Source organism: Cricetulus griseus, assembly GCF_003668045.3.
Source record: "Cricetulus griseus strain 17A/GY chromosome 1 unlocalized genomic scaffold, alternate assembly CriGri-PICRH-1.0 chr1_1, whole genome shotgun sequence".
In the NCBI taxonomy this organism is placed as follows: domain Eukaryota; kingdom Metazoa; phylum Chordata; class Mammalia; order Rodentia; family Cricetidae; genus Cricetulus; species Cricetulus griseus.
This window is the reverse complement of record NW_023276807.1, coordinates 182,646,413-182,658,475: the sequence shown is the minus strand read 5'-3', so window position 1 is coordinate 182,658,475 and position 12,063 is coordinate 182,646,413. Positions and strand designations below refer to the sequence as shown.

Below are 12,063 nucleotides of genomic sequence, written 5' to 3'. Positions count from 1 at the left end.
TCACTGTACATAACAACAAATAAAAATAAGTTAAAGGCTAAATGTATCAGTTAACAATTTTAAACATTCGTATGGAAAGGAAGACTTTGTCCAAACTCATAAACAGAACTTTAACAAAACTGATTCCAAGAACTGGTAGTGGCCCAATGGTACAGCACTTACCTAATATGGTGCAAAGCCATGGGTGTGAACCCCAGCACCTTAAGAAAATGAAACAGACTCCACTTCTTGTTTTGGATGGGAGTGGTGAATGGTAAAGAGGGTATAGGCAGCTTGTTATGATATGGGGGGGGGGGACCTTGGAGGAGTCCCATGGCAGGCAAGCGACAAACACACCATCAGGCAGGACTTATGTAGAAAGTTTATTGGGAGAAGCTGTAGTGAGATATCCACTCCACCCGCACCTGTAGCGTTTGGGCGTGGTCACAGCTAAGGATGTGATAGGTAGTGAGTTTAGGTCTTGAGTCCAGGCAGGTGGCACACAATTGGGTCCAGTGGGGTCACAGAGAGCAGCCTGTGTGGATCCTTAGAGCAGGAACCTGCAGCAGCCATCTGCTTCTTGTGTAAGTGACTTCTACCCGAAATAAATTATACTTAACCTATATTTAAACCTAGTCCCGTGAATCTTTATCCATGCATCAGCAAGAAGGAAAGGGACAGAGATAGAGAGAGAGAAAAAGGAAAGGGACAGAGGGAGACAGAGAGAGAGAGAGAGAGAGAGAGAGAGAGAGAGAGAGAGAGAGGGAGGGAGAGAGGAAATAGACAGAGAGACCTGCCTCCTCAGAAAAAAAAAATGGCAGAAAGAGAGAGCCGGGGTGGGTGGAACTTGTCTCTTAAAGGAACCTTTGCACTGTGTAGAGCCAGGGTACTACTTGCCATGTGCAAAGGGATCATGCAGTATGCCAGGTCCCCAAGGAGAGGGGCCAGCATGTGCCTGGATGATAACAGAGCTCCCTTCACATACTTCACTCGACACTGTCCTTTAAGGAATTTCCAAAAACATGTGCATCGGCCTTGGAGACAAAGACAATGAAAAAAAAAATTCCCTGTTTTTTTTTTTTTTTCTCACTAATTATTTTTCTAAACCTTCTGCTTAGAGCACTAATAAAATGGAGTTCACTATTTTTCTTAAGAATGTCCGAGGGCCTTACCCTGCCTGGGGAGTGGAGGGGGGATGGCTAGGGGCAGGTGGGATGTTGGGGGGGGAGGGAAGGGAGAGGGAGAAGGGATTGACATCTGAAGCAAGCTTGTTCCTAATTTGAACCAATAAAATAAAATAAAAGAATGTCCAACCTTTCTAAGTTTTCTGGTTCTTTCTTACTGTCTTACGTGTTTCACACTTGGGAAGGAGAGACAGGCAGATTTGTTGTAGAATATTATTTGAAGGTGTGTTACATTTGTTTATGCTCTGGAATATTTGTTTACTGATGCAAGGATGTGTTTCATTACATAAAATTCACCTGGCCTGCAGTTAGAAGGTTGAGCCAACAATTAGGTGACAAGAAGTTACAGGGAGGAGCCAGCAGGATAAGTTTTTAAGGAGGGGCAAATTGAAGCAGGAGCCCTTCTGGAGATTGTGAGGAGAGGAGGACCGCTACTTGCTATTCAGCCTCTCTGTGGAGCAGAATTCCACCTCAACCTTTGAATCTTGAGTTCTTTAGAGGGGCAGATTTAGATAAGTTCCCTACCTAGCTTTGAAAGAGTTAGTGAATTCCCTCAGGCTTTAGCTCTTGTGGCCTAATCACTTGCTGCTGATAACAGTTGCTGATTTGGAGAAGCTTGGCTTAAAAGGCAGCAACAATTAAAAGGACAACACAGATCTCTGTGAGTCCAAGGCCAGTCTGACCTGCATGGTGAGTTTTCAGGACAGCCAAAGCTACATAGAAAGAATCTGTCTGCTGCCCCCGACAGAAAAGAATATATTAATGTGAAAATTTAATGAAATTCTAAGTAACAAAATTAAAAGGTTCAGATGTTACAGAACAAATCCAAAATATTTCACATGGGTTCATATTTGCAATCAGATCTTATTCTCCACTTGTGGGGCTATTTTAACAGAGGCTGGAATATTTAGGAGGTGGGACTGAGTGGTAGAAGCCAGTGGCAGAGGTTAGCTGCAGGTTAGGTTGTTCCTGGTTCTGGCATCAACCTGCCATGAGAGAAGTCTCTGGCACACAATCTGCTGCCAAGAACTAAACTGCCCCACCATGCCTCCCCTACCGTGATGGTATATGATCTCCAAGCCAAGTTGTTTCTGTGGGGTATTTTGATCAAAGCAACAAATGTAATTAATAGAAACTTTTTTTCCTAAGAAAAATTTAGGTTTCTTCTATGAAGATGCTATAGACAACTTAGAAAAAACCTGTATCTGTTACTGAGGGCCACTGGCATCCATCCACGAACTACCTTAGAGTGAAGACCAGTTAATTAGCAAACCTGGCCCTTGTACAGAGTCCAAAGTCAACTTTTAATTCCTCACTTTCAAATACTAATAAATAACAAGTAATCATTATATGTTTTAAAAAGTTTAGAAAATACAAGCCAAAATAAAGCAAAAAACCTGATCCTTTAAAAAAGATACAATTAAAAAAAAAAACTGTCAGAGTAATAACAAAGTAGGCCAGAAAGCTCTTAATATGGTTCTTGAAAAAGCAGTAACTGGTTTGAATGAACAAGGAACTGTATACAATACAGTTTGGAAAACTGAAATATTGCAAATAGCTGAATAAAAACAGAACTAACTCCCCCAAACTGGTAAAGGTAAACGAAATAAAAAGGTTACGGGAATTAATTTGGATGTCCTAGTTTCTGATTACTAACAATTCCAGAAAACAACTATAGTCATAATTTAAAAACATGTCACACTGTATGCAATCCAAAAGAATTCATTTTAAAATCCAGTAACTGCTGAGACAGCAAATGGAAACCAATGATAAATTCACACTGAAAATCACCTTGAAACCACAGCATGTAAAAATTAAAAGATCCTCAACCTCTTGAACAGCTTTGTTTGGTTTGATTTGGTTTGGTTTTTTTGAGACAGGGTTTCTCTGTGTAACAGTCATGGCTATCCTGGAACTCATTCTGTAGACCATGCTGGCCTCAAACTCAGAGATCTGCCTGCCTCTGCCTCCCAAGTGCTGGGATTAAAGGAGTGTTCAACCAACACCCAGCCAGATTTCTTTTAAAGGCAAAACACAATAAAAAATGGAGTCAGAATGCAATATACTTCAAAATAGCTAAAAAATGATCTCAGAAAAGCAACATCTTCTATCTTCTTAGATTCCAGCCACACCATTTCAAAATTATAAACTATAATATCAATAAAATATGAGTACAGACTAAAGAGATTTTTCTGTTAGGAAATAAACTAAGGATATACTCCAGCAAGCTGAGTGCATGTACTATCCAGGAAATAGTGGATACAGCTCCAGACTATGGCAAAATGAAGTCATATATAACAAAACGACAGACGCTATAGTCAGTAAACTGTTTATACAACAGTCTAACTGAGGTATAAAAATTGAATAAAAATCTGTTTCATATTTTTTCATTAAGCCTTTACATAATATGTGAGTTTTAAAAACTATGTATACACTTCATGACAATTTTTTAAGCAAAATTAAAAGGGGCAGCAAAATGTCTTAGGAGGTAAAGATGATCTGAATTCAACCCCTGGAACCATGGTGATAAGGACAGAGCCAACTCCTGAAAGTGACCCTCTGACCACCACACAGACATGGTCATACACCCACACCCTGCAGTCACACAGGCACATACATATTACTTATACAAACACAATAATAAGTATTTTTTAATTAAAGGAAAGATGTAAGAGACATTTATATGAAATCGGAGATGGCAGGTTTTAACTTATTTTGGAATTAGAAAACCCTAAAAGATATCCTAAAAATATTCTGCAATTTTAAAATCACAATTTTGTTTTCACTCCATAAACAACAAATCCATCAGGTCAATGTGAACTCCCTAACATTTGGAGACTATACAGACAGAAAAGAACACTCGGAGTTTCACAGCTTCACATACATCAAGTCTTCAAAGAAGACAATCCCTATGATAGTGGTCACCAGCTGTTAACTCACCCTCTTCCCTCAGTTATCATCTTTACTTCATTATTAGACATGGCCTGATCTTGTCAGCTGATATTTAATAATGTTTTATCATTGGGGAACACACCCTAAAACAATAACTAGCTCACAAAAGGCATTTAATGTATTTTAACTGTTTCCTGCCCTTTTCTACCACATTGTACCTTTGAGATGAAAGCTCATGACCAGAACATGTTCCTCCCAGACCAGCCAGCAGAGAAACACTATGTAAGAAAGCCTGTTAATTTATCTAAGGTGAAATCTCTGTGTCTGCACATTTCTACCATAGTCTCCTCATATGCTTAGGAAGAGCCCAAGCATCACAGATTCCAAAAGGATGCTCTCTGCCCTCTTTTTTTCCAGGCCCAGCAAACAAAAGCTTCTTGTCAATAAGTATACAACAGCCACAGAAGTCCAGAAAAGCCAGAACCAGGAAATATGAAACAACATACACTAGTAAGAATTGCTCCTCTCAGAGTCAACTGTTGGGAGCCTTGCTTTACTTTTTAGCTAGCCTTTACTGAGCACACAGATGAGTCTAAGATTTGGACACAAAGGCATACAACCCTGAGAAAGGTGACCCAGACAGCAGACTGAGAGAAGTCAGGCTGTTCTTTCTCAACCACGGTTTTAAATTTAGTTAAAATATCAAATGCAAAAAGATAGATTTAAAACCAAATAAAAGCTATCCACAGTTTAAAATTGGTGTTCCATTTCTTGTCTATCTGCTAACCCTAAATATTTACATAAAGAAGGTACTCTTGAATCACACTGAGACCTTCCATCAGAGTATCCTGTGATTTTGCTCAAGCCCTATTGCTACCATGGGTCTAGACTCTCTAAAGAAAACAAGTCCTGAAAGTCTCAAACACAAATCAAATTAATCCTGTTTGTCACTAAGCAGAAACTACATTAGTTACTGAATGCCCAATATGTTTCTGGTAACAGACTGTTCAATTAAACACTACAATTTCTAATCTTTCAGCAACCTTATAAAAGAAGTATTGTCCATGTTAATCTTTCCTTTAGTTTCTAACAAGAGTTCTCCATTCTTTCTCTTTTTGTCTTATGGTGCTGGAGATGAACTCAAAGAATGTAAGATTTATAGGCTGCGTTTCTGCCCAAAACTATACATATTAGAAATACAAATAACTTAAAAAAAAAAAACAATATGTTTTCAAGCTAAAAAGGAAGAGCGGGAATAACATACTCACCTGATGCAACAGACGTTTGAGTTTGAGTAACTGCGTTTTTACAGCTGTGCAGTCCTGGACCATGTGCCGGAGGGTCATCTCATCCAGTATCACTGTGTTGTCTGGCACATCTACAAACATCTTCTGAGCCTGGAAAAAGGGGGTCCCTCCATAGCTTTCAAAATGACCCAAAGGTGTTTCTCTATAAGGAGAGCCTCTGGAAGGGTGGGGAAGAAGGAAGGAAAAGATACACAATTTAAGAAGAAAGAAAGAAGAAAGAAAGGTATAGCATTATTGTAGCAATCTTTACAAACCAGCTCCACAATGCCTTTAGACTCATCTCAGTCACTGAATGTCCCCAGTGAAAAGTACAATCCCTTTAGCTGTTAGCAAAACTGTTATCTTCTATGATTGCCTAACCCCACCCCACATATATTGTGTATTTCACACATTGGCTAAACAAACCTTCCTAAAGAGCCAAAAGAAAAATATTCTTGACAAGGCTCTGTTAGAACTCACACCCCTCTTTCTGTACTGGTCTTCAGCTTCTGATGGCTTGACATCTTAAATTGCAAACCATTATAAATCCATAGCTAAGTAATGTAGCAACATTAGTTCCCAATGTAGACACACTTTTAGACTATCATTAAAGCTAATAAAGTTATTTCTTTGTTCTTTTCTTACACTTATATTATATTATACTTATACTTATATTAAAAATTAATCATCTTTACTAATAAAGGTTTAAACAAGGTTTTACCAGAGTCTGATGTACACCAGGTATTTCCTAATCACAAGCTTCAGTTTAAAGAAATCAAAGCCTAGTAGTAATGGAGAGGCTACCTTAAATGCCCTTCTCCGATAATGAGATTAATGACTACCTTATATGCCATCCTAGAGCCTTCATCCAGTAGCTCATGAAAGCAGAAGCAGACACCCACAGTTAAACACTGAGCTGAACTCTGGAATCCAGTTGCAGAGAGGGAGGAGTGATGAGCAAAGGGGTCAAGACCAAGTTGGAGAGACCCACAGAAACACCTGAACTGAACAAGGGGGAGTTCATGGACCCCAGACTGACAGCTGGGAAACCAGCATAGGACTGTTACAGACCCGCTCAACATGGAGGTCTGGGCAATCAATGAGGCCTCTGGTAGTGGGCCAGTATTTATCCCTAGGACACAAATGGATTTTGGGAGCCCACTCCACATAGAGGGATACTCTCTCAGCCGAGACACACAGAGGAGAGCCTAGGCCCTGCTCCAAATGATATGACAGACTTTGAAGATTCCCCCATGGAAGGCCTCATTCTCCCTAGGGAGCAGAAAGGGGATGGGATAAGGGACTGGTCGGGGGCAGGGGAGGAGGGGAGGAGAGGGAACTGAGACTGACATGTAAAAAAAAAATTTTCTTTAAAAAAAGAAAAAATTCAAAGCCTACTCTGAGCCATGGACAGAGTGCTTGCCCAGCATGCATAAGACCCTGGCTTGATTCTCGTAACCACATAAACTGGGCATGTTGGTACAGTCCTATAATCCCATCATCACTCAGGAGTATTAGGCCAGGGGATTAGGAGTCCAAAGTTATCCTCCTTAGCTACATTGCAAGTTTGAGGCCAGTCTGAATTACATGAGAACCTGTCTCAAAAAAAGTCTATCTTTAAAACTTTAAGCCAGATGTGGTGTGGACATTTATACTTGTAATCACAGCCTTGGGGCAAGAAGAATGGGAAAACAAGGCCTGCTTGAGCTACAAAGTAAAACCCATCTCAAAAACTAAAAATTAAAAAAAGGTGAATTTCTCTCCAGTTTCATCCCATAATATCCATGCAGAATAAGAAAAAAAACTAAGGATGATTTATTTCATGGGAATGTAAAATATAATGTATTAACCAGAATACATTAGCTTAAACGTTATTGCATCCACATTGCACATAATTCCAGATGGTTATTAAAGTATGACAAGTACATGAAATCTCAATATTAAACATAGTACACTTAGAAATGATTTCTCTCATATGATGACCATTGTCATATATTAGAAATGAAGTAAATTTGTCATATTAAATATGTAAGAATCAGTGTGTTGGATTTCGACCATCATAAAGAAAGAAATATGGTATCTACTTAAGCCTCTGTTTTTCAACAAATATTCCCAGAACTCTCAGATTTATTGTAGGACATTTTCACAAGATTGTTTTTCTCTGAAACCACTAATTCAAATTTCAGGACTCTCCTAAACCAAGTCAAAAATCTTCAAGAATTGTTAAACCACAAATAGCATCTTATTTGGTACCATAATTGCATATATTTTTTCAGCAATTTTGATTTTAAATATGACTCTTAAGATTTGAACATCAGTAAATTAGTATGGATTTACCCACCTATCACTACATTCTGGTGTAAAACATCTACTAGTGGAAAGCTAACAAGAATTAAGACAAAAATACAGAATAACCCAGTAAGAAGTAGATATGAAAATAGCACCACTTCTGAGGGAATAAGCAACTTGGGGATTTTCCTAGGGTAGCAAAATCTTAGGAAAGTAAAGTAGGAAGTTAGAGCTTGAAATAAAAGGCTAAGGCTTCATAGGGAAAAAAAGAAAGCGGTAATGGCTTAAAGTAAAAGGAGAATCTTCAAAATGGCTTTATAACACCCTTTGAATCCAGTTTCTTCTTCAACCTCTTTCCCCAAACCTATCTCCCTCACAGACACTTCTTAACAGCTAATTACCCACAACTCCCGAAGCACACTACAAAGTGTCCCTCATTTTTTCAATGGTTCTTGCTAATCCACTCATCCTGCCCTCCCTCCACTCATTCATCTCAACTCCTTGTCATCTTTAGCTAGCTGATACTTCCTTCTGGGAAAGCTTCCTAATCCCCTCAGGTAGGACACAGTACACTGTGTATGTTTTTCATGGCCAGCAACTGTGTACTAGAAATAGACTACATTGTTATTCCTATGACATGCATAGGGATTTATTACTATTACTGCCTGGTACTAAATGTATAAGGAGAATGGATTTTAACTACCAGATTGGATTTTTTGTTTGTTTTCTTATGCTTTCATCTCTGAGATTCTAAAATTCTATAGCTCTGACATGAAAAAAAAAAGCACTCTTTAAAAATTATTATTTAGGGCTGGAGAGATGGATTAGTGGATAATAACACTTTTTGTTCTTGCAGAGGACCTGGGTTCAATTCCCAGCACCTACATGTTCTCATAAAAATCCTTAACTCCAGTTCCAAAGGATCCAAAGCTGCCTTTTACCCTCTGCAGGCACAAGGTACAGGTATGCATATGATGCACATACACTCATGCTGGCAAATTATGGGTATGAGGGGTGCTGGGAGAACAGGAAAAAATGTATACAGAGAATTAACTAAAAGGATCCATTAAAAAGCCTTATAGAAACCAATTACTTTGTAAACATGTGGGTGGGAGTATGAATTTAAATGGAGGTATCTTGTGTGAGTAGGTGTAGTGGTTTGAAAGAAAATGGCTCCCAAAGGCAGTTGCTCTATTAGGAGGTATGTGATGGGGGAGGTCCTTCTGTGTATATGTTTGTCTGATTGGTTGATAGATAAAGTACTGTTGGCCAATAGGGAAGCAAGTTAGGAGTCGAGGAGGATTCTGGGAAATGTAGTAAAGAGAAGTCTTGTGATCCAGTGAGGAAGTGACATAGCAGGCAACTCAGAATATAAGCAGCAACAAGCAGGAAATCGCTCTCTTCCTCCTCCTTTCTTCTCTGTGGAGTCACCATGTGATCCCGGGAAGAGGACGTATGCCACCGGCATCCTCCATAAGATAAGTCTTTATAAATATATAGATTAATGGCTATGGTTGATACTTAATACAGAGCAAGCATATAAGAAATCCTAATCATTGGCCAGCAGCATTGTAACTAATGTAAGTCTCTGAGTCTTACTTGGGGACCTAATGTGGCAGCGGGTGGAACTCGGGAGGCTGGCAGAAAGATTTATCCTTACAGGTGTGGCCTTCTTGGAGTATGTATGGCCTTGTTGGAGGAAATGTGCCACTATAGTGGCCAGCTTTTAGGTCTCATATGTGCTCAAGCCATGCCCAGTGAGACAGACCACTTTCTTTGCCTGCAAGTCAAGACATAGGAATCTCAGCTCCACCTCCAGCACCATGTGTGCCTGATGCCACCATGTCACACCATGACGATAATGTACTAAACCTCTCAAGATGTAAGCACCATAAGAGTTGTGGTGGTCATGGTGTCTCTTCACAGCAATACAAACCCCAAGACAGCAAGCATTGTTTCCTTAAGAAGAAATGAGTTATTAAATGAAAATCTCAGTGACAAGTATGGGATACCTCCCTATGAGTCAGGGAGGCCCCAGAGGTTCCCAAAACAATACAGGCTATTAATTACCATTATTCTTCTTTCCACACTATAACTTGATGGAAAGATCCTATTGCTGAAGATAAACACAGTTTGGTTGGAGGACAAAAAAAAAAAAAAAAATCAAGCTGGAACTGACCTACGAACTTCTTCCCTGTTGTCTAGATATGCTTACTAGGGTATAACATAATCAGTGGAGTTACTCCATAGCAGGCCCTGCACGCTAAGATACTGACCTGTCAGGAACCATGTGCCCACTGGTGCAGTGTCTGACAGTTATGAGGTAGCTAACAGCCTTCTAATTGGAATCAAGGTCTGTTCCACAGGAGAGAATTCATGCCTGGTACAATAATCTGGTCAAAAGCCCATAATCTGTAGAGGTCATAGGGTGGGAACCTATTAGTATTGTTTTGCTAAATGGAGATGAAGTCAAATTATCCTCTAAATATCTGTGAACACGAATAAATTAATGCTGCTCTCACTCTTGGTCAGAGAAGCATCTTACTGTAGTGAGCAGCAGTCAGTGCAAAACTGGTCACAGTGCTGGAAGTGACTGTTGAGTGTTCATCCTTAAACAGGGAATATATATCAACCATACAAGGCTCATAAATATTGCAGACTAGAAGGATAGAAAGAATGTAAGAGCTGGAGGATGGAGAAGAATGCTGTGAAATGCTGTCTTGTGAACATGGCATGACCACAGCACTCATGAATGCACAGGAGCTATGGTTACCTGCACAAAATCAAACAAGTCAACATTCCAGTACAGACTGGGGAGGGGCTCATGAGGCTTCATGCCAGCTAAGGAGCTATTTGCAACTGATGGCTGTGGGGGAGGTAAAGTCATTTTTCTTTAGGGGTTTGGTTGATGTTAAGTTGTGAATGTTCTAGTCGATAGCTTCACACTCATGCTTATGCCAACAGTGCTAACAGGACTCAGAGATTATTTTAAAAAGGAAGAAAAAAGAAAAAGAAATAGGGCAGAGGAAGAAAAGGAAAAGAAATGAAGTTGGGAAGGGCAAGGGGATTCAGGTGGAGCAGGCATGAGAGGAGTAATGGAGTAGATATGACTAAGATATATTGCATACATGTATGAAATTGTCAAGAGGATGAAGATATTCTAGAAATTGTTCTCATTAAAAACCATACTACCCTTAATTATTTTGTTACATGGGTAAAAGAAATACTAGACAGGAAAGCTCCTAAGGGGGACCAGTCAGCTCTCAACAGCATGACAATCAAGTAGGAACACAAGATACACTGGGTTCACAGAGATGAGAGCCATTTATGCATGGAACTCAGGAGTTTCAAGAGAAGAGACAGTAAGTATTCACCACTAACTGTATATATGAATTAAGAGCTGCCATCTAGAAAAGGCACGTTAAAGAACCTGCCATTGCCTTGGATTTGGACTCAAATTCTAGCTGACAATAACCACTAAAATTACTAATTAAAACATAAGCCCTTTAAAATCAGGGTCATATTTTATTCATTTTCAACTTTGTTGCATAGATCTTGAGTTGGAAGTCTCCATTATTATTTTTCAGCCATACAACACAAGGCAAGTGACATAGTTTCTGTATACTTCATTTTTCTTGCCTACAAACTAATGAGGATAGTTACACAATTACTTCTCTAGACTGGCATAATGATTAAATCAAGTAATATGTCAAAATGAAAGATATAGTAAATATTAAATAAAACCAAATTGTTACCACACTATTAGTAATTTCCAACTTCCTTTGGAACAGAAACATCAAGAGCACTACAGGAGCCAACACATCCCTTTCATTTATATTTATCAACTGTAAAGATATGGACATTGACATATTAGCTTTATAATTGTGATTTGGTGCCGAACCATCTAATTATAACATAAATGCTCACAAGAAGTGGGCTGGGAGGCAGCAGACATGGAAGGAAGAGAAAGCAAGTACGTGATGGAAAGTTAAAGAGAGACTGCAGGGCAGAAGACAATGACAGTCTTCAGCTTTCTAAATTTCCAGATGATATTATCTATATATGACAGAGAGCGATACAAACAGAGAGAACCTAAAATCACTTCCTAAGAGTAAAGTTCACACCCAGGAGCAAAAGAATAAAGAGAGTGAAAAGCAGACATGAGAGAAAAAGTTCCACCCACTGCACTCCACTGTCCTTTGATAGGTATAATTAATTAATTCTACAGCTGTCCACAAACCAGCAGTCACAGATTTCTAAGAGTAGAACCAGACTACAGCAAAGCAGAGGAAGGGAGTCTCAGGCATGACCACAATCTATGACAACTGTGTGTCAGTCACAGAGCAGAGCCTATGGGCAGTCACAGGGTAGCAGATAAAAATTCAACCAGTAATGATGTGGGCAAAAGCAATAATGAGTTACAGAAGCATGAG

General features: G+C 39.3%; 1 protein-coding gene across 10 annotated transcripts in view; it reads right to left on the bottom strand.

Moving 5' to 3' along the window:
- Ccser2 (coiled-coil serine rich protein 2) overlaps positions 1 to 12,063 on the bottom strand; it is a 124,675-nt gene that overhangs the window by 39,439 nt on the left and 73,173 nt on the right. For 9 of the 10 annotated variants that reach the window (XM_027389431.2, XM_027389432.2, XM_035452382.1 and 6 more), the window contains exon 6: positions 5,324 to 5,519. In XM_027389431.2, the coding sequence (XP_027245232.1) occupies positions 5,324 to 5,519 (196 nt within the window). Of the gene's footprint in view, positions 1 to 5,323; positions 5,520 to 12,063 lie in introns of those variants that run through there. The other variant, XM_027389435.2, reaches the window with a different exon arrangement.